This window comes from Bradysia coprophila, unplaced genomic scaffold, assembly GCF_014529535.1.
Source record: "Bradysia coprophila strain Holo2 unplaced genomic scaffold, BU_Bcop_v1 contig_87, whole genome shotgun sequence".
NCBI classification, from domain to species: domain Eukaryota; kingdom Metazoa; phylum Arthropoda; class Insecta; order Diptera; family Sciaridae; genus Bradysia; species Bradysia coprophila.
The window spans coordinates 741,075-764,374 of NW_023504014.1; the positions used below are offsets into that span (position 1 = coordinate 741,075).

Consider the following 23,300-nt stretch of genomic DNA (forward strand, 5'->3'; position numbering starts at 1 on the left):
GTTAATACACTGTAAATGTCACGTTAAGTATAGTTTCCACTTGAAAAGAGTACTCCGTTTAGCCTCCGTTTACATGACAGTTGTAAAATAGAACAAACGAACTGTCACGTAAACGGAGTAAAAAATTGAAATAAATTCAATTTCCACTCCGTTTGCGTGACAGTTCCTTTGTTCTATTTTACAACTGTCATGTAAACGAAGGCTAAACGGAGTGCTCTTTTTAAGTGGAAACTATACTTTAGTCGGCGGTATATTTTTCAGACGGAGCAAATCGAACGAATTTAAAAAATATCTGTGGAACGTCAGGAACAGCCATCATCTCATCTCTTCAGGCAACTGAACTTAAGAATCTGCCTAGAGTTGCTATTTTAGCTTAGTATCCTAGGGAATTCCGGAACGTTTCCAGATCAAATCATTTTATATTTGACTGCAGTCAAATTCGAATATTTTTTCACGCCGGAAGTGCGGTCGAAATTCCAAATGGAAAGTGCGGAGGTCTTTCTAACGTAGCGTCATTTTCATACAAATAGGTCTGTTCCAAGGCCATACGAATTGTCAAATTTCATCCATAGACAACATAGCCTAAACAATTTCTCAGGAAAAATGAGCTGCCGAAATTAGCGCGAAGCAGCTTCAATACGTAAAATTTTTTGAAAGCTGTCACTATAAGTATAGGTTTGTTCCAAGGTCATTTCGAAATGTTCATCCACAGAAGGCAACTTAACCTCAAATTTTAGGTTGACGAAAATTTTACCGAAAAACGTTCAAAGAAATTTTCATGCTTCGGGGCCGAAAATGAGGGCAATTTTTCGAATTTTCTCGGGTTTCCGGCCCTCTGCATGAAAACTTACATGTGCACCTGTTTGGGACGGTTGATTTAAGGCACTTTCGCTTGTAAGCCTCACTTCGTTCGGCCTACAATCCGCGAAATTGCCTGAAATCAATCGTCCAAAACAGGTACACAAATAACCATTGTTGACGATTAGGTTATGTTGACCTCTGTGGATGAAATCGTCGTCGTTCGTGTTGTCAAAATTCGCGTTTACAGTTGTTTGGAACAGACCTATGAAGCGTTGAAATGTATTTTTCGGTTTACTTGCTTTTTCATTGAATCGTTCACTTAAAATTCAAATTTTATGCGCACTTACGGCCTGAATTGAACCAGATTCTGAAAGGTTGCAGATTCTTTCACGCATTCATGAGAACACATTTTTTGCCGAAGTCCGGGAATTGATGGGATATTACAGCGAAAGTGTCTCGAAAAAAGTGCTATCTTTGAGAGTCATTTCCCTGGTCATTTCTTGATAAATTTTTACGAGTTTGTGTGTTTTTAAAAGGCGGTGGCATGTACGTACTTTGAACGCTAGAGCTGGCCGAGTTCTGATGCATCAAAGGGACAGGAACCTCATACCTTGGATGCGAAATACAATGAAAAGTTTGATCGATTTCTATCATTGTATCTCAAGACGTTATAAGAGGAAGAAGCCTTTTAATGAAATGATTCTTCGTAACTGCTCGTTACAAGCAACTTTAACAGTTTTTTTTAAACTCTCTCTGGGATTTGAGTAAAGTTGACGGTCTCTATTCGTCAGGTTCTATAATTCCATCACTTCAGGATTCTGAAGAGCCATCTTCTTCTCAACGCCAGAACTCAGGGATGACAAGCAATTCCATCAGTTTTTTTGGGCTCTCTTCCGTATCTAGAGAAAGAAAAGGATAAGTTCTTCAACTGTACATATCTCATCTCAGTGTAGATGAATTTCAAACCCAATAAGACCCTATTTGCCCCGGAAGTACATGCAATTACCTTTCTAATGACACCCCACACGATCCTGTACGACTCGTGTAACTGGAGAAATTTTTGTTTTCGGTTTTTGATCACCTTTCACCAGTCACACAAACTTCGAAGAATTTTTTTGAAAGTGGTTTGGCACCCAGTGTACGTATTAGACGCATTTTTTTAAAATTGCCACTGGATCCAAAAAGCTAAAAGACTGCCTTCTGAATTCGTACAGAACAGATGCGAAGATTTGTTTTCATCGAAACGTCCCAACCCGAATTCTACGACAGAAGAAGACAGACCAGTCGTTAGGAACGTAGGATCAGAAGATCTGCCTGACATACTTGTTGAAGAAGTAAAGGCTGCAGTCAACGAAATGAAAAACAAAAAGTCACCTGGTGAAGATGGTGTTCCCATCGAAGCCATTAAACTAGGTGGAGACTCCCTATTAAGTGCAATAACGGCTTTGTTCAATCAGTGCCTCCAATGGGAAAAAAATCCCGGAAGCATGGGAAAATGCAGAGATCACATTACTGCACAAAAAAGGGGACATAACAAAGCTAGAAAATTACCGGCCCATAAGTCTTTTATCAACACTGTACAAGCTATTCATGAAAATCATCACAAAAAGGAACACGAAAAAGTTCGACTTCTACCAACCAGTCGAACAAGGTGGATTTAGATCAGGTTTCAGCACGAACGATCATTTACAAGTGATGAGAACGTTGATTGAAAAATGCAACGAATACAAGATTAGCATAGTCTTGATATTCATTGACTTCGAAAAAGCTTTTGATTCAGTTGAAACATGGTCGATATGGGACTCATTGGACGAATGTAGAGTGGACTCAAGGTACTCCAAGGTGCTCCAATATGTGTACGAAAATGCTACGTCATGTATTAAACTTCATGAGAACACGACGAAATTCAGGCTAGGTCGAGGTGTAAGACAGGGTGACACCATCTCACCGAAACTGTTCACATCAGTCCTGGAGAGTGTTTTCAAGAAATTAGACTGGAGCAAAAAGGGAATTGACATAAAAGGAGAATTCCTTAGTCATCTCCGTTTCGCAGATGACATTGTCCTAGTCGCACTAAATCTATACCAAGCACAAGTCATGTTAGAAGAGTTAAATGAATAGGCTAACAAAGTTGGTCTCAAGATGAACTTATCTAAAACGAAAATCATGACAAACATTGACGACGACAGACAAATAAAAATTGGAGATACAGTTATTGAAAGAGTTGACAGCTATGTATACCTTGGTCACAAACTGAAATTAGGTCTAGACAACCAAACTGCAGAAATCAAGCGTAGAATTGGTCTTGGATGGGCAGCTTTCGGGAAACTCAGCCTGATTTTCAAAAGCAAAATGAATAATAGTCTAAAACGGAAAGTTTTCGATAGGTGTGTCCTTCCAGTGTTGACATATGGAGCAGAAACGTTAACATTAACCAAAGCATCTGAAAATAAGTTGAGAGTGGCACAAAGAGCCATGGAACGAAGTATGCTTGGAATTACACTCAGAGACAAAATGACAAACCAATGGATTCGCCAACAAACAAAAGTCGTTGATGTCATGGAAAGAATTGCGTCTCTAAAGTGGAGTTGGGCAGGACATATTGCAAGAAGGACAGATGACCGTTGGACCAAAGCCATCATGGACTGGAGGCCCCCCCACAACAAGACCTGTCGGAAGACCACCAGAGAGATGGACAAACGGAATAAAGAAATACATCAAAGGTACATATGGACACACGAACTGGCAACAAGTGGCAATGGATCGTACAACATGGAAAAATTTAGGGGAGGCCTTCATCCAGCAGTGGATACAAACAGGCTAAAGAAGAAGAAGAAGAAGAAAGATGCGAGCTGATCTAATTGCACCTTTTTAAAACGACGAGTCCTTTATTATCGACAAAGACGTCAACTGTAACAGATGAATCCGAAAGGTGTTGTCCTATATTGAAACCAATTTAGTCCAAGATTTCATTGCCATACTTTAAACAAATGAAGTAGCAGATTTAGTGAGGTGACCTTTTGATACGATTGTGTCAAAGTTTGTGTGAAAGTTTGTTATCGTTTGATTACATCCCTTTTAATAATACAAATAATTTAAACATTTACATCATCAGCGTAAACTACTTAATTCTGAAAATAAAATCCATCAATTCTACCATGGGCGCCACATATTTTCATCTCCTTGATTTCCATTGTTCATCAGATCACAGTTTTGATTTAAAATATTTTGATTCTCCTTCAAATTCGACTCGTATGCATAGCTTAAGAATGCCTTCTTCCCGAAGTGCTCGAATAACTTTTGCTTGTGACCCACAAATTTCTCATTAACCGGCTGTACACCTTCGTCGATATCCATCATTTGATTGCTGCAACTGTTGTTGCTACTGTTACTATCGATGTAATTCTGACGATTCAATTTGTTTTCGGTTAAATGGTCATGGGTTGCGTCTGTTTGCGATTTGGGTGACGCGCTCACTTTCTGGTAACAGTCCCAAGGAGTTTGCTTATGATTCGTAACATCCATGCAAACATTCGGCACATCCATTTTAACGCTGTCCGATGCCAATTTCCGTTGCATTTCAATTAAATTCTCGAAGTCGGTTGGTGTTGCTACCACACTTTCCATAATGCTTTGCGAATTTAGGCCGAGTGCTGCGGCCAATTGGGCATAATGAGGCGGAACTCGAAGTACGGCTTGATCGTCAGCTAACTTCATGTCATGAAATGTAGGTGCTTCCGGCAGTTTTTCTTGTGCGCCGTCAGGAATCTTCGAATTGTTCCTCTCGATGGCATTCAGGTAAGCGTCGTTGATTTTGCATATCACCTGACTACTTTCGTACTTCGTTCTAAATTGTTTGTTCGGGCTGTACGGTGACGGAATGCTGTTGATTGGCTTTTGTGCAAACGCTGACGATGGGAATGGCGTGGAGATCGGAATTGTTGTACTTACAGTTGATGCTACCTCCGTGCGATCTCCGTTGTTGTTCTCGTCTTGATTCTGAAAGACAGAAATCTTATTAAGACTCAGAACGTCAATCTGTTGAAATGGTGGTTGTATCTTACGACTGGTACTATACGCCTATCTAATTCGTCTTCGGCTGCGTGATGGCTACTGGGAACTTTGGTGTGCACTAAGTCTTTGTTACTCTTACTGAAATCTATCGGATTTGAGTCCTGGCTACTGTAGTCCATCGAATTATCATCAGATCTAAATGATCATCGTAATGAGTTCAGATTCGTAAATATTTCTTTGCTGGTAGAATCTTACGCTTTCTTGACTGCAAAAAATGGTTCGCCCTTAATGTCACTGGAGGGTAGTATGCTGGTCTTTGGACATATTTCAGTGTCAATCTCTATTATACATTGGTCTAAGTGACGAAGTAATCTCGCTTTACAACCGGGATCACTTATTGATGGAACACTGGGTAATGGTGGCGGTTCTGGCGTCGCGAGATACCGAGCTACTTCCCTGGCACAATCAGAATATCCTGCTCGGTATTTATCTGTTGCTGTTAAGAGAAAGATTATGACGACACAATAACGAACGTAATGTAACGGTCGAACATACCTGGGTTATCTAAATGTCGATGCTTCTGGAAATGTCGCACAGTCAACTCCTACAATAAATTGTTGTCATTTTTAATGAAATTGCGAACTCGACAATCAATTCTCTGTTATTTACCAATATGTCCGCCTTTTCCAGTTTCGTGTGCTTTGGTTGACCGTCCGCTGATTTGTTCGAATTTTTTGTCGATTCCAATATCAAAGCTTTAAGTATGGCAAGACTTTGATTGATTCGGGCTCGTCGACGCTTTTCCATCAATGGCTTGTTGGTTCGTTTTAGGGTTTCAGGAGTACCAACTGGAAGTAGGGGTGTTACTGCGGTCGGTAAAATTGTGGTGCATTGAGCAGTTGATGTGCTGCTGGATATTGATTTGGTTGATATTTGATCTGGAAATAAGAGGGAATTGACTACAGGATTGTTCCAATAAAATGTCGAAGGAACGATGTACAGGCGTGTATTTCCTTCCTTTAACCTATTAAAGGAACGACAGCAATGATAAACGACAAGCTCTGACTAATGAGGTCTTCTGAAATCAATTCCTGAAAATCTTCGATCAAATGAAGTAATAGATCAGATAGTAAAGCTGTTTATGCTTTCCGTCTGTGACAGGTTAAGGACCATTTTTAATCTAGTTGTATCAATAGCAGAATCTCTAAAGGCTTTTTCTCTGTGGATTTTCGAGAGTATTAATCTTTTCCAAGTAATGCACGACCAAAGCAGTCGTTTTAAACAATTTACAAGTACCCAGCGTATCCCACGTACCGAGATATTAGATTTCATTTTATTCGTTAAGCATCGTGTGGGCTTTTAGTTTGACAACAAATCTGTTACTTCAATTGTTTTAACATTAAATTTTGATATATCGAAGAACAATTGCCAGAGCAAATCAGACTTTGTATACTACAGATTACTAGCTCTTTATAAGAAGTTAACAAACAAGTTTCAAGAGATGAAATAACGCATGAACATGTTTGACGTATGCACATGTTTGACGCATGAACATGTTTGACGCATGAATATATTTGACTCATGAACATGTTTGACGTATCAACATGTTTGACGTATCAACATGTTTGACACATGAACATGTTTGACGCATGAACATGTTTGACTCATTAACATGTTTGACGCATGAACATGTTTGACGTATGAACATGTTTGACACATGAACATGTTTGACACATGAACATGTTTGACACATGAACATGTTTGACACATGAACATGTTTGACTCATGAACATGTTTGACTCATGAACATGTTTGACGCATGAACATGTTTGACGCATGAACATGTTTGACGCATGAGCATGTTTGACGCATGAGCATGTTTGACGCATGAACATGTTTGACTCATGAACATGTTTGACTCATTAACATGTTTGACTCATTAACATGTTTGACTCATTAACATGTTTGACGCATGAACATGTTTGACGCATGAACATGTTTGACGCATGAACATGTTTGACGCATGAACATGTTTGACTCATTAACATGTTTGACTCATTAACATGTTTGACTCATTAACATGTTTGACGCATGAACATGTTTGACGCATGAACATGTTTGACGCATGAACATGTTTGACGCATGAACATGTTTGACGCATGAACATGTTTGACGCATGAACATGTTTGACGCATGAACATGTTTGACTCATTAACATGTTTGACGCATGAACATGTTTGACGCATGAACATGTTTGACTCATGAACATGTTTGACTCATAAACATATTTGAAAGTAATTTCTAATAACTCAACTAGTTCCAATATAAATGTCCTCGCTTGCGTCCATATTAAAAGTAAGGAAAACATGTAACGGAACATGAACTTCGACCATATTTTCCTCAAAACTTTCAATGAAATATCTTGAAACAGTTCAAGGAAATTTACATTTCTCTTCATATCATCTATACAAATTGAATCTATCATAGCACAGAGATCTATTCACCCATAGACCGGGAAAAAAACGTAATTTTCTAAGAAAACTTTTTTCTTAGTCAACCATTTCGCTCCCTTCATCAGTTAAAATAAATACGACGCGTGAAAATGTGAAAATTCAGCTGTAAATGGGGGAGACACCAAAATGAAACAATAATCACCAGAAATTAAAAATTTGCATATTAAAATGTCGAGAGAAAAAAATGAATAGAATGCGGTTGGTTACCTGTTGAGTTTGAGACTTTGTTGCTTTTGGTGAAATCCTTTTCTCGTTTTGCAGTCATTTTACAGTGAATTTAACTGGTATACGACGGCGTTGTGTGTATTGTCTCCAGCTGTGATTGTTCTATATTTTTATTTACACTTTCTTATTCATTCATTCTTGCATTGAATATGTTTTTTTGGCTTTTCAGTTCTTTTTCTCATTCACAATGTTGTTCTGCCTGAATATGAAACAATGAGTGGGATTTCGTATTTGTGAGCACGGATTTACTTTTGATTAATGACTTGAGTCACTTGATTCTAGATTACAAAAAAAATTGAAAGTCTCCTAAAACGACTCAAGATCTTTATGCTACAACCAATCCTCCTTCATTTTCCATAAATATTTACTGAAAAACAACTCCAGAAAAAAAGTTCTTGGGATTCTTACGACATTTATCGTGATTTGAACTAATTAGTGGATATATTACGATGAATGTATTTCCGAGTAGACAGATTTGCAAATGAGAATATGAAGAGCTGTCATCCATTGTCTTGATTTTTCCAAATTTTCCTTAATTTTTTCAACTTTTGTAAATTTTCTCAAAATCAGGAAATTTTCAATTTTTCTCGTTTTTTCCATTTTAATAATTTTCTTGATTTCTAGGAAATTCAACAAAGTTTAAAAAGAAGTTAGGAAAATTAGGGAAAATGAAGAAAACTTTTCTCAAAGATACGCAGAAAGTCTAGGGCTTTGTCACTGAACCACTCAGCGCGTGACATTCTATTGCCTTATAGTGAATATAAGCTTCACTAACCGTCACAGCCAATAATGTACATTACATGTAACAGCTAACATTCGACAGGCACGTTATCTGTCGCATGTAAATTTTGACGGATTCTCTACGTAGAAAGCAAGAGAGCTTCAGAGCAAGTTACTGCTCACAGATGATTTATTTCTGGCACACTAATCAGGGGTAAAAACGTCTGTCAACATCGGCCCACGGGATCGATGATTACGGAGTCAGCGTAATTCGTGCTACTCGGCCGTACAATGATTGATATTCTTTTCACCTCTATAATTGAGTAATTCGTTTTCGCAACAAAGAATTCAAAGATCACCCCGTTTCGCGACGTTTGCAGTGTTAGCACACAAAATTGTGGATTGCGATCGAACTGCCAGTGGTCAAAATTTTTGATCCATAAAGCGAGTTGACCAAAAACAACGTTGGCCTTTAATTTGGTGGCTATGCGTTTCAGTTTGAATTTACAGCGGACTTTCGGCGTGAATTAGTGGGAAAACGTTGAAGCTTTTTCTGTTACTGAGAGATTGAGTTTTGCTTAAAACTTTGCTTTTATTTGGCTTTATCATGCAGTGCAGTTTATAAAGCTCATTCCATTGAATTTTTGACTTTGAATTTAATCATCGAACCAATAATCAATTTTCGTTGTGAACTTTGTAACCAAACAGGGATTTATTCGGGGGTACCCAGAGCCTAATATTTGGGAATTAATCCCAAAATTCCCAAAAATTCCCAAAAATTCCCAAAAATTCCCAAAAATTCCCTAAAATTCTCAAAAATTCCCAAAAACTCGCTAAAATTCCCAAAAATTCCCAAAAAAAACAAGAAATATTTCAGAACATATTGAATATAATATATTCAGTAAATTAAGCTTAAGCGGCATATCGCCAAAACTGGAGGTGATGGTGATAGGGGAACCTGTGGTCTCCGATTTTAAGGAGTGATAGATTCGTCTTCAATTCTAGAGAATCGTATCTTTCATTTTTTTCGAACATTTTTTTAAATTTTCGGTTAAAGTGTTCAAAACATGTCAGAGGGTACCGAAAACCTTTTTGCGGCTATAACTCAAAAATATTTATTTTAAGAGCAGTCTACACTCCGACCTTCTATGAAAAACATTTTCGATGATAACTTCTTATTAGAATATTTTTTGAAAAAATTGGTTTCATCGTTTGGTGCCAGAACATATAAAGTTTCGATAGCCACCAGAATAAACCGCGAGCCTTTTTAGACCCGTACGAAGTACTGGGGTCTTATAGGTTTACGCATACGTTTGTAACACGTCGAATTGGACTCCCTGAGTAAGGGGAAACCTATTGTGGTTGTCTAGAGATGCCAAATCCGCGAAAAAAAAGTCCGTCTGTCCGTCTGTCCGTCTGCACGATAACTTGAGTAAAACGCATCCGATTTTGAAAATTCTTTTTTTTCCCGTTTGGTAATGTCAAAAGACAGGATAAGTTCGAAGATGAGTGATTTTGGATCGACCCCTCCTGAGCTGGGGCCCAATAAGTGCTTTACGGTTTTTCGAAGATATCTCCGGACATTTAAACGCTATACTCGTAAATGATACATCGAATGAAAGATATTTACAATACCGATCGACAAAAAAAAAGTTTATGGAAATCGGATGTCCGACTCATGAGTTAGACCCCTTGGTGTGAAACAGGCACACGGCGGCAAGCAGTTTTTGCTTGTAGGTCGGCCACATTTGAACATATTTCGTCTGTTTTAGCTTTATTAGATAGGTATTGACCGTACCAATCAGGGAAAAAAAGTTTTTGAAATTATGTTCTCCGGAGCGTGAGCTAGGTCTCTTGGAGTGAGCTCTTATCTGGCTACTCGGAAGTACAGTGAACGTGGTGTATTTTGACAATGTCTCGAGTAAATTTTGACCGAATTTCATGAATTTTTTTTTGTTTGAAAGGTATTAACGAATGTAAAGCGTCGGTACTATTTCCGGTCTCCTAACAAAATGGCTGCCGGCGGCCATATTGGATTTTAGTAAAATAGAAATATCTTGGGAAAAATGATACTTAGAGAGTTTCTGTTAACTTGGAAATAATTTGTTATGTGTGTGGGGTGTTTCAGGGATTCCATATATGGACATCTATATATATCTATATTCACCTATATTGAGCTATATACAGGCATATAGAGCTATATAATAGCATATATTCCTCTGTGAAATGTTTATTTATAGTGAAATATAGGTAAATATGGCGGTATATAGCTGTTTAAATAGGAATTTATGAAATTTGTCTTCGTACGGGGCTGTCTATATTGCCTCCGGCAATTTAGTTGTATATGATAACAAGGCAAAGAGTGGATATTGTAAGTGATTTTAAAGGGAGAATAGTTTTTCAGCAGAGAAGAAAATGAAGTAAGAGAAATGAAGAGTTTCACATTAAAGGCTTTTGATACGAATAGGTGTTTCGTACGGGTCGGCGTTAGCTATGTTTTAATAAAAGTTTAGTTTTGTAATGAAAACTTTTTGTATTTTTTTATAGAAATAATTAAAAAAATCACTGCCATGATGAACTCATGTACGGAAACTCTAAAGAATCGAAATATGATATTAGGTATTTGTCAGCTGATAGGAATATTTTGTTTGTTCCTGATCTTTAATCTTTAATCTTTAATCTTTTACGAGCATTTAATTATAAAAATGCAAAGAAAAGAAATTTTTTGGGAATTTTTGGGAATTAATTCCCAAAATTCCCAAAAATTCTCTAAATTCCCAAAATTCCCTAAATTCCCAAAAATTCTCAAAAACGATTCCCAAATATTAGGCTCTGGTACCCGGTACCCAAAGCATGGCAATTGTGAATGAATTCTTCTTACAAACGCATTTATCATCTGTTAGCGACAGCTATGACAAAAAAGGGTGATGAGCTGTGCCTAATCTGGTCTAATATAGCAAATTTTACGTCAAAACTATTGAAGTAAAAGATTCTGTATCAAACACGCTAGACAATTCTTTCAACAAAAAGAAGTACCAGATTCGGTAACTTCTAATGTTTGCGATCTGTAAAATGTTAAATGTGGATTCATTTGTCCTTTTCCATTTGATTTACGAATTTAAAAGGTGAAAACTCCACACACAGCTGCCACATCAATGTTCACTATCGATGAAAGGATCCATGTCTAATTCAACTTAATTTCCACTTTTAATTCGTGTATACATGAAACGTGATGAACATCGGAAAACCGAAAGCCCACCAAGCCCACGGTAAAATGGAACAAAAAAAAGTTGTTTCATTGTTGTTGATTTTATTTCGGTGGCTCGGTTTTGCGGAGTGAAATGTTTTACAAAATCCCAAAAAACAAAAACGAATTTTACTTGTAAAACTATGACGCACATCAGTATACACATACAGAGTTCATGTAACGTGCTATAAATTGGATAGTCAATTTGTATTTTGGGAGTAGATTCGGTTATACATCCACAAACATTTGGTTTGGTGAAATATATTTTATGTTCGCCTGTAATTAAACGATTGATATCGATTGGACGACGTGATTAACTGCATAATATTAAATTAAGGGGACCACTGTGTGTACATTCATTGCACTGACGCGAATTGGGATTCATTTAATTTGGGAATGTGTTCACATTTTTGAATCACGTGACCCGGCACTTTTGGGGTACTCTGTAAAGGTGAATATTCACTGAATGGAAAGTGTTCGGAGGATATTAGGAAAATTCTATTGAGAACAGAAAAATTGAAATTTCTAAGTCTTCACAGGTTCGATTCTTTAAACTTTTAGTTTATGAAAATGCGTTCACTTCAGACGACTTCGTAATACATTTGAATTACCCACAATAAATTTGATTTAATTACAATACACAACGGCCCAAACGAACGTAAAGTTCTTTATATAGATACTTATGCTGGCTCGAAATCGTCAAAGGAAGTAAATTGGTCCTCAGAGAATTTTGTTGGTATAAGTCCGTTCTAGATTTGGACGATGTTATTTACATATTTTTAAAGAAAAAAAATGTTTTTTCTCATCATCATCATCGTCGTCGTCGTTCCGCATTATTATTTTCTGTAAAATTTCGTAATAACGTTGCGTTTGGGGTTTTCTTCTCCCATATAATTATTGGCCGCAAATTTTACTTTTAAAATGCGATAATTGGTGGAAAAAGTTTTTCTCCCGAATTTGAAACCGGTACCAGACGTTAAATATGGGTTATATGAATTATTGAGAAGAGGCCAGCTAATTGCTGTTCTAATTATTTTGTTCATTTTTGTCATTTTTTTCGGTTAGTAACGATGATTCAAATTTTTTTCTGTAGACACTGCAGGATCAAAATTTTAGAGGGGTGCAGTGAAAGTCTATTGAGAGGCTAAATATCCCCATGTTGAAATCAGTTGAAATTAAACAGCCACTTTGTGAAATTAACGAAATTGATATTCCTCCGAGTTGATAATACTTGGGGTCATGTGACATTCTTAATTAATTTACCATTTTCGCCAGTGGAAAAATGATTTTTGTGAAGAGAATCCTTCCGAACAAAATTTAATTAAACAATTTTGCACCTCTAATTTCTCTTCGTATTTCCCTTTTTTGTGGGTCATAACAAACAACTTCATGCAGTGGGCGCTTTTCGGAATAATGTCTGATTTCCATACAATGTACGTGAAAGTGACGATAATAAATGTCCCGCTCTCCATATACATCGAAATTCCATATTATGGAATCTGTTGATTGAATATTGTTAGTAGACATAAAACAGACACCTTTTTGTATGGAGACTCCAATGGGAAGCCGATAGATTTGGAATAATGCTTGATTTCCACTAACCAAAAAAGTCCTCCGTGTGAGAGACAAAATTGCATTTTTTTTCAATTTTAGCTTTGTTTACTTGACAGCATGGTCTCTCACGGCTCCTCTCACGGAGTACTTTTTGTTGAGTGGAAACCATACTTAAAGTCGCCTTCAAACACGTTCTGAACGTGAAACACGTCTACTTCAAAGGCGGTTATTTCGAAATCTATCCATTTCCCGTTGGAGTCTCCATGCAAAAAAGTGTCTGTTTCATGTTCATAGCCCCGAGTAAAAAATTTTTTTCAGTGAGCCTTTTCAAAAGTCTAAATCGAACGAATTAAGGCTTCTCAGTGAATTCTTCATACAAAATTGTCTTCACTGAGGTACTGAGAAGTCTGAATTGGAGTGATTTAGGCTTTGTGAGAACTTTTTTAGCCCCGTACGAAGTACAAAGGGGCTTATAGGATTACGATGCCGTGTGTAATTGATGGAATTCGAAGCAGACGGTAAGGGCAAAGTGTTTGCCTATGTTCATAGATGACGAATCTGCAATAAAAATTTTGTCTGTCCGTCTGTCCGTCTGTCACGTCGATATCTTGAGTAAATCAAATCCGATTTCAAAAATTTTTTTTTTCCCTGAAAGATAGTCGAAATAGTGAGGCTAAGTTCGAAGATGGGCATATTCGGGTCGGCCCTTCGTGAGTTAGGGCCACCTTAGTGATTTAAGGTCTTTTGGTGATATTTATGGCAAAATAAACGATAGAAATGTAAATGACACGGCAAATGATAGGTATTGTCAATACCAATCTAGGAAAAAAAAGTTTTTTAAAATCGGGTGAGTGGACCGTGAGTTAGGGCCTTAGAAGTGAAATGCTACTAGGGCCCTATGTGTATTTTACATATAACTCGAGTAAATTTCATTCGTTTTTCGTAATTTTTGTTTGATTTGGAAGGTAATCGAATGCCAAATAGAATGTTGTTGAAAAAAAATTAAATTAGGGTCCTTGGCCTAAGGCCGCTACTAGGGCCCTATGTGTATTTTACATATAACTCGAGCAAATTTCATTCGTTTTTCGTAATTTTTGTTTCATTTGGAAGATAATCAAAGGCCGAATAGAATGTTGTTGAAAAAAAATTAAATTTGGGTCCTTGGACTGAGGCCGATACTAGGGCCCTATGTGTATTTTACATATAACTCGAGCAAATTTCATTCGTTTTTCGTAATTTTTGTTTTATTTGGAAGATAATCAAAGGCCGAATAGAATGTTGTTGAAAAAAAATTAAATTTGGGTCCTTGGACTGAGGCCGATACTAGGGCCCTATGTGTATTTTACATATAACTCGAGCAAATTTCATTCGTTTTTCGTAATTTTTGTTTCATTTGGAAGATAATCAAAGGCCGAATAGAATGTTGTTGAAAAAAAAATTAAATTTGGGTCCTTGGACTGAGGCCGATACTAGGGCCCTATGTGTATTTTACATATAACTCGAGTATATTTCATCCGTTTTTCGTATTTTTTGTTTCATTTGGAAGGTAATCAAAGGCCGAATAGAATGTTGTTGTAAAAAAAATTAAATTTGGGTCCTCGGACTGAGGCCGATACTAGGGCCCTATGTGTATTTTACATATAACTCGAGCAAATTTCATTCGTTTTTCGTAATTTTTGTTTTATTTGGAAGATAATCAAAGGCCGAATAGAATGTTGTTGAAAAAAAATTAAATTTGGGTCCTTGGACTGAGGCCGATACTAGGGCCCTATGTGTATTTTACATATAACTCGAGCAAATTTCATTCGTTTTTCGTAATTTTTGTTTTATTTGGAAGATAATCAAAGGCCGAATAGAATGTTGTAGAAAAAAAAATTAAATTTGGGTCCTTGGACTAAGGCCGCTACTAGGGCCCTATGTGTATTTTACATATAACTCGAGCAAATTTCATTCGTTTTTCGTAATTTTTGTTTCATTTGGGAGGTAATCAAAGGCCGAATAGAATGTAGTTGAAAAAAAATTAAATTTGGGTCCTCGGACTGAGGCCGATACTAGGGCCCTATGTGTATTTTACATATAACTCGAGCAAATTTCATTCGTTTTTCGTAATTTTTGTTTCATTTGGAAGATAATCAAAGGCCGAATAGAATGTTGTAGAAAAAAAAAATTAAATTTGGGTCCTTGGACTAAGGCCGCTACTAGGGCCCTATGTGTATTTTACATATAACTCGAGCAAATTTCATCCGTTTTTCGTAATTTTTGTTTCATTTGGAAGGTAATCAAAGGCCGAATAGAATGTGGTTGAAAAAAATTTTAAATTTGGGTCCTCGGACTGAGGCCGATACTAGGCCCTTCAAAAAAATAAAATTTTTAGGGCGATTTGAAATTTTTGTTTCATTTGAAAGGAACGTCGTACGGGGCTTCGTAATTGCGCTATGCGCAATTTGTAAGATGTACACATTCCATAATAATTTTACTTTAACTACATTAACCGGCGCAATAGGCTTACGGTCAAAGTAGGGTGACAGACGCACTAGGGTCACGTACGCAATAGATATACGGGTTTGTACGGGGCTCAGTCGCAGCAAACGCTCCGACTGTTCTGATGGCTCGTTTTTACTCGGGAAACAATATTCAATCAACAGATTCCATATGGGAAGACTTATTTTCGTCACTTTTATGCACATACCTCGTGTAAATGTATGGAAATCGATGAAACAAACATGATTCTTTACATTATTTAGAAACGCGCCCGCTTTGCCACCCTAACGTTCGAACAAAAATGGTTTATTATGACCCAAAGAAGTGAAATACAAAGAGAAAGCAGAGGTGCAAGAAATGTGAATAAAATTTGGTTCAGGCACACCGTGCCTTATAATGCGAAACATAGTTCAAAGGTCTGACTAAGTCATGAATCGTTGGTTGGATCTTCGAGATATTTCTACTTGAAATTTGATTTCTAAATCCGAATTTTTGACTCAGTTTGATAAGAAATAAAATTAATTAGCCTGTGGGCATCACTATCCGAACTAAAAGCACTTATGATTTCATTTACCATTCAAGGTAATTTTCAATTCATTTCTACTAACGAAGAAGAGTAGAAATAGCAAAGTTTGATTCATGAACCAGGAGTTCTGGTGGCGTGTAAATTTTCTAAATATTCTTGAGAATAATGCTCTGGTGGTAGACCCATCATTTTAATATATTTCGTCTCAAAGTTCCTCAAGGATGATCTTCCAAATCTTTAAAGATTTTCAAATAATTTTTTCACCTGTCTCTTTAACAAAAGTAGTATTAACTTCTTTAATATTGACTCCAAACATATTAGAGTTCCAAATGAAATTGGTGGCTCAATCCTTTATGCTTGCTTAAAGCACACAAGTAAAAATGCCAAACATTTTCCCTTCTCATCTGAGACGAACTACAATCTATCTATCGCACTCCATAAAAAATAATTTGGTTCCGTACAAAATTGCCAAATCTCACAGTTGAATTCACCGTAAACAACATTATTATCCTTAAAAAACACCGCACCGCTTATAAAAATAATAATATCCCGACGCGAAATTACGATGTTCACATAAAAACCACCGTTCACCGAACAGCGCACTCATCCAACTGTCTCCCGAAACGTTCCTCTAACGACTGACGGTACACCAAAAATATATTGACTACCATACAAGCATCTCCAACACAGCCCACAGCATGTTTTACCCTCAATCCATACCGACATTCACGAAAATAACGATGTGGAAGAACCGTTTTCATTTACCATGTTCCATGCAATGTGCGCGCTTAAAGTTAACTGAATCGAAATATTCCTGTGGTATTAAAAGCGACGGATGACAACCGAGCAACCCAGAGAGAGCACTCAGAGAATTAACACTTTTTCACGCTTTTTCAAGCTGTACGACCGTATACACATTCGTTTTATTATCATATTCGAGCATAACTTCCACTGTGAATTGTGTATAAGGCATAATATAATAATAGCCCACACGAATATAATATAGAACGACGTATAACATCAACAACAAAAACAACAAAAAAAATCGTACACCACTGCAAGCTACACAAAATGTGGGTAAGCTTTGAGAGCAGGGTGGTTTCAATGGGACTGTTATCAACCGCTACATATTTATATAGATAAAAAATACCTTTTTTTCTGAGCTGTTGTGTTTTGACGATGTCGACTCGTGACGACGAGTTAGAAGACACCACACTAAACTGAGCAGTCATTTGAGTTTTTTTTTTCTGTCGCTATATACAGATAGGTATAGTATGCATAGTATAGAGACTATATAGAGACGTATCGGGTGTTATTTGCACAGCGTATAGACATTTTCTATATACAACAAAAAAAGCCAAAGTAGCTATACCGTCTATATGAAGTTATATCCGTATAGCGACACCAGCAGCAGCAAAAAAATGTCTTGTTTTTCACTTTATGCCTTTCTTGTTTAGAAGGTTTGGAGGGTTTTCGAATATAAAGATTCGATGGATATGAATGGAAAAATGCGTACTGTGTAAGGATGTGTCGTACTGGCAGTTGGGGACGGGGTGCTTTTTTTTATTATTGTCACTTTTTTTTGTGGGTTATCTTTTCATGGAATATAATGTAACATTAGAAAAAGTTTGTTTTTGTGAAGCACTTCTTATCTTCGTATTTTTAAATGTACAAAAACGACACTTTTATTTTTAGTACTATGCGGCGGGCATTGGTGGGTTGAAACTGGTGGAAATAAAACAATTTTTTTTTTGGCTCTGTGAACTTTTGCTTTGCTGTTGAGAGTATTTTAATTTGTTTGTGTAATAAAGGCATTTGACCTTTGCAGAATAGTCTTGTGAATTCAATTTTTACATTTTTTTTTGTTGTTAATTAAGAATGGATAGGATAGGCTACGAGTCGTAAAATTATTCCAAAATAATTCTTAGCGAGGAATAGAGAAATTTTCCAAAGATTTTGATTTTTAGTTTAGATCAGAAAAATTTTTCCGGATCACTGAATAGTTAAATTGGTCAGGTCCCCCTACTGAAAAGTATTAGCTGAATGTATTAGATTCCAAATTTGCGACAATGGTAAACTGAACTCATCATTAGATGTTATTTTCCGTGGTTTCGTTTGTTCCTTTCCTTCTATTCGTTCCACTTGCATTTCATCCCATAGTTGTAGCACTTGTCCTTACATTTCTTCAATTCTATATCTGCACGTGTGAGTGAAACGACTTTTTACGCTTCTTTTGTTGACGAAAATTTTACATTATGTAGGACGATGTGGGCCGATCAAAGAATTGTAAGGCAAAATGGTGTCTGTTGTCTCCTAGAACTTAGCTGTGTCTCGATCATCAGAGTCAGAAAACATGCATGTGTGTCATGGAGATTAAGATTAGCTCGTTTAGTATGTGTTTATTACGTAGGTGGAAGCACGGGTTTTAAGGGGTAATATACCAATGAACGTGTGCCAACCAGAGAAATGATAGGTTGGTACGCCTGTGGCGTAATAGAAAGAACATTTTCGCCACAATTCTCGTACTAATTTACCATTTCTCTGGTGCCAGCTTGTAAAAATGAAAATGAAAACCCACTGCTGACAGGTGACTCGATTGACGAACGAATATTGAAAGAACAAATGGGACATTGAACTTTTGACATTTTTTGTATTTTGATTAAGAATGTTATTGTAAACAAAAAATTGTTCTACACTATTACAGAATTTTCAAGTTTTGTACTTTTAATTCATATTTGAATTACGGCTACGACCCAAATTCAACCTAAAAGCAAACCTTTTTCGTGAGAGAATAAGAAAAAATGACATGAGAAGAAAAGAGAGGCATATAGAGACGTATAGTCTTTTTTATGTTTGACTGATCCTTGAAAATCAGAAAACAATTAATTAAAAATATAAATGTTTATAATTTTGCGATAGTTTAGAATAATTTGTTGCTTAGAATAATGTTGTCTATCGAAATTATTGAAACTTCAGTCCCCCATTCCTTACTCTATAGTTTGCTCATGTGATACTCCCAAGGAGTACTTTTAAGGAGTAATTTTACTAAATTTATGAAAAGTTGTGAAAATTTATGGAAAATTATGAAAATTAATGGAAAATTGTAAAAAACTGGAAATTTTAGAAAGTTTCTGAAAATTTTTGAAAATATTTGAAAAATTATGAAAACTAATGGAAATTTGTACAAAATGGAAATTTGTGAAAAATTATGGAAAATTATGAAAATTAATGGAAAATTGTAAAAAATGGAAATTTTTGAAAATTTATGAAAATTTTGAAAATATTAGGAAAATTTTGAAAATTAATAGAAATTTGTGAAAGTTTACCGAAATCTGTCAGAAAATGTATTCCAGCATACTCCACGTACCAGCTTTTACCATTCGCCATATAGTTCGTTGAAGCCATAAATTTTGTACAGTTTTCTAGATATTTTGGGTAAGCCGCACCTCACCTACCTCACCAACCAGTCGTTGCTTGTTGCAAAAGTCATTGCAAGGCGAAGGGCGAAAAAGGATCATTAAAAAAACTGATCTTCAGCTGTTAAATGGGGCTTCTGCACATTTCGTAATAAAGTAATTTACAGTCTACGATAGGATTTGGCTTGCTTTCTCCACATAAGGGTATAATGATCATATTGCTAGAAAAAGTTACAGGCAGTGATTCTGACAGTGTGGACATATTATACATTCATACAACGCACTTCAAGCACGAGTGGTACTTCAAATAGAGTACTGAAACGTGACAGTGTATCAAACAAATTTTGGCACTGTAAAAAAAGCTGGAAACATTTTTCATACGAAATACTACTCTATTTGACAGCTGTCACACGAAGCACTTTTGCTTGAAGTGCGTTGATTCATATCAACCGAAATACAGAAAGAAGCTAGATCCCCTCTTGTTCTTATTTTATAGTTTGTAATATTTATCAGTTATTTCAGTGATTCACTCAGATACTAAAATCCTTCTTGTCTTCTGCCTACGTTTACGATTTTTTTCCCTATACTTTTATGTCATCTCATTTTTACGAACTCATATTCTCTTGGCTGCTAACAATGCTTTATGTATAGACCTCTGTAACCACCTCCGCTGAAAGTGTATGTGAAAGAAACCAGAAACACAACATTTTGTTAGTAATGTGCCAAAGAATTACATTCAGAAAACGCTCAACGTTAAAAGGCATTACTTCAGGCAGATTGCTTTGGTTTCTTCTTAACGACGCCCGCTTGCGCTACGTGTTATATTCAGATTCTGAAGATTATGGGTTGATGTGTAATATACATATTTATACAGATAACTTGTTCGGAAAAACAATGTGTATATTATGCACGAATGTTGTATGTGATGCGTAGCATAAACACTTCTGAACGCTCTTACCTACAAAATGTGAACAAATTCGTATTTAAACTGCTGTTTTTGGAGAACGTTGGTTGTTTTATTTGCACGTTGTGTGGGTATATATAAATACATTTTCGGATACAAACGGGAGGAAGAGGCACGAAAAGACATGCGATGGGGAGCACGAACAAAGCATAGCTGCCACTTATGCGGATGGTATTATGTAAATTTAAAATTACAGGTTGAAATCGAGAATAATAATGATTTTAAAATCAAACTGTTGCAAATTAAACGTCTTGTCGGTGGGTCGGATTTTCTTTTGCCCTGGCATGGTTCGATGGTCATGGATCATTGAGCAGAAGAAAATTTTGTTTCGTCGGAATGAGGACGCAGGTATACCTGACGCTTTGACTTTGGCGATGCTGGAAAACGTTATTTATTTGTCTTTGCATAATATTAAAAAATAAAAGTTCATAGAACGCTGAGGGCTTGAAATATGTTCTTATTCAGAGGTTTATGATAACGAAAATTCTGAGAACATATAGTCGGCAACATGACTAAAGGGCATATCTCCGATATCTCAGGAACTACTGAACCCATTTTGAAAAGCTTTTTTTCCCTGAAAGGTAGTAACTAGTTATGAATTTTGAGCTTAAAAAAATTCAGTGAAATCAGCATTTTTCGTCTCTAAAGGCTTTTCAGTTTTTCCACAACAATTTCCGAACCGTATGGCCGATTGATTTCATGTCGAGCTCAAAACTCATAACTTTTGACTACCTTTCAGGGAAAAATAAAAAAATTTCAAAATCGGCTCAAATCGGCGCCCAGACGACGATAATATGGCCCGATAATATTATGATAATATTGTCCTGAAATTATCAGAGAAATGATAAGTTAGTACGCCTGTGGCGAGAAAGAAGGAACATATGAATGATAGTTGGCTCCTATGGGAGAGAATGTGGTAGAATTGCATACAAATTCTCTTCCATAGGAGCCAACTGTCATTCTCATGTTCTTTCTATCTCGCTACGGCCACAGGCGTACCAACTTATAATTTCTCTGCGCCCAGTACGTTTCTATTATCTTCTGGTCGATATTATTATGTTCCAGGCGATATTATTATCTTTCTGACGAAATTATCGTCGTCGGGCCAATATTATTGGCTTCAGACTGATGTTATCATCCAGTACGAAAAACGTCAATCGGCAAGGACAATAATGTCGGTTTGAAGTGGTTGTTATCGTGAAAAATCGGTGGCGGGACATTTCCGCACCGTCAATATCGTCAGGAACGATATTATCGTTTTTTAGACGATACTATCGTCCAAAAAAACGATATTATCGCCCAAAAAATTTTCATCCAGGACGATAATATCGTCTAAATTGAAAAATTCTAAAATATTGTCTGGACGATAGTATCGTTTTTTTGTCGAAATTATCGTTCAAAAAACGATATTATCATTTTCTGGACGATATTACCGTTCTAGAAAATCTAATGGTTATTTTCGTTTTCTGTACGATAATATCGTCCAAAACGATAATATCGTCCTGGGCGATATTATCGTTTAGTTTTGGGTGGTAATATTGTCCAGGACTCAATTTTACTCAGAGGTGCAGCAAGAACCGAATTCTCTTCCAAAATATCGAAAAACAATTGTCAGAGGAAATCACCTACACATCAGTGTTTAAAAAAGGCGTTTAGTTCGTCCCTAAATAATTCATCTTTTTACGAAATGAATACCAACTTTGATTGTACATAAAAAACGTTTTAACACGCCGAGCGATCCGGCCCATTGCCCCGGAGCGAAGCGGAGGGCCGCAATGCGAGCCGGGCGCCGGAACGGTGTCGGAACTTAGGAGTTAATTTTTTTTTCTCGCATCGTCTCATAATTAGTCTGCGTAATTTTTCTATATAAAATTTAAATTTACGGAACCAAATGAACCAATTTTTAATATATATTTGCCGTCTATAAAAAGGCGTTTATCTACAAGATTTTGTGTTTCGTCTTCAACAACCATCCAGAACGATAATATCGCCCAGGACGATATTATCGTCTAGAATTTTTATTTTAAATAAATTAAAAACGATATTACCGTCCTGGACGATATTATCATCTTAAATTTAAAAAAATTAATTAATTAAAAACGATATTATCGTCCCAAAAATTATCGCACAGGACGATAATATCGTCCAAAATAACGATAAATTTGTTCAGAAAAAGAAAATAACGATAATATCGTCCAGTGGATATTTTCATCCAGGACGATATTATCGCCAAAAAAACGATATTATCGTTTTTTGAACGATAATATCGTTTTTTAGACGACAGTATCATCAAAAAAACGATAGTATCGTCCAAAAAAACGATATTATCGTTTAAAAACGATATTATCGTTTAAAAACGATATTATCGTTTAAAAACGTAATTATCGTCTTTTTAAACGATAATATCGTCAAGAAAACGATAATATCGTCCTGAAAATATTTTAAAATTTATAATTTTAGACGATATTATCGTCCTGGATGAAATTTTTTTGGACGATAATATCGTTTTTTAGATACTAAAAAACGATAATATCGTTCCTGACGATATTAACCGTGTAGTTATGTCGCCTCATCGGTGATACTAACTTTAAGACGAAAATTTGCAGTTGAAAACGATATTATCGTCTGGAAGACGATATTATCATGCGAGTCGATAATGATTGTGTTGTTATGTCCCGTCCCTGAAAAATCTACTGAATGGACCTTTTTGCATTTTCAAATTCACTGATTGTCGGTTATTCAACAAAATTATTTGTGAAAGAGACAATTTTAAAGAGATTTAAAGAGACAATACGAGCTGCGGGAAAGTGTAAACAAACCATTGTCAGTTATAAAATTC

At 36.3% G+C, this 23,300-nt stretch overlaps 1 protein-coding gene and 1 long non-coding RNA gene across 4 annotated transcripts; both read right to left on the minus strand.

Annotated features, from left to right (window-relative positions):
• Positions 1–987: 987 nt before the first annotated feature.
• LOC119084584 lies at positions 988–18,267 on the minus strand. The gene is made up of 3 exons (XR_005089089.1): positions 18,160–18,267; positions 1,060–1,063; positions 988–999 (listed from the first exon to the last, which is right to left on the minus strand). It is a non-coding gene; the product is annotated as an uncharacterized LOC119084584 (long non-coding RNA).
• LOC119084583 lies at positions 3,854–16,878 on the minus strand. 3 transcript variants are annotated; one of them, XM_037194633.1, is made up of 7 exons: positions 16,543–16,878; positions 7,536–7,748; positions 5,485–5,753; positions 5,371–5,419; positions 5,071–5,311; positions 4,866–5,010; positions 3,854–4,800 (listed from the first exon to the last, which is right to left on the minus strand). In XM_037194633.1, exons 2-7 carry the CDS (start codon positions 7,591–7,593, stop codon positions 3,955–3,957), a joined length of 1,608 nt encoding a protein of 535 aa, XP_037050528.1. In that variant the 5' UTR covers positions 7,594–7,748; positions 16,543–16,878; the 3' UTR covers positions 3,854–3,954. The 3 variants fall into 3 exon arrangements, with proteins under 3 accessions (XP_037050528.1, XP_037050529.1, XP_037050530.1); XM_037194634.1 differs by having other exon boundaries at positions 3,860–4,800; positions 16,561–16,878; XM_037194635.1 differs by having other exon boundaries at positions 3,860–4,800; positions 16,789–16,837.
• Positions 18,268–23,300: the final 5,033 nt, after the last annotated feature.

Bases quoted from the DNA above. Each gene is read 5' to 3' on its own strand.
- LOC119084583 (XM_037194633.1), bottom strand. From the start codon at position 7,593: ATGACTGCAAAACGAGAAAAGGATTTCACCAAAAGCAACAAAGTCTCA. The intron at 5,754-7,535 runs GTAACCAACCGC...TCTTATTTCCAG, and splicing joins CAAAGTCTCAAACTCAACAG to ATCAAATATCAACCAAATCA. The intron at 5,011-5,070 runs GTAAGATTCTAC...ATGATCATTTAG, and splicing joins TTTTTTGCAGTCAAGAAAGC to ATCTGATGATAATTCGATGG.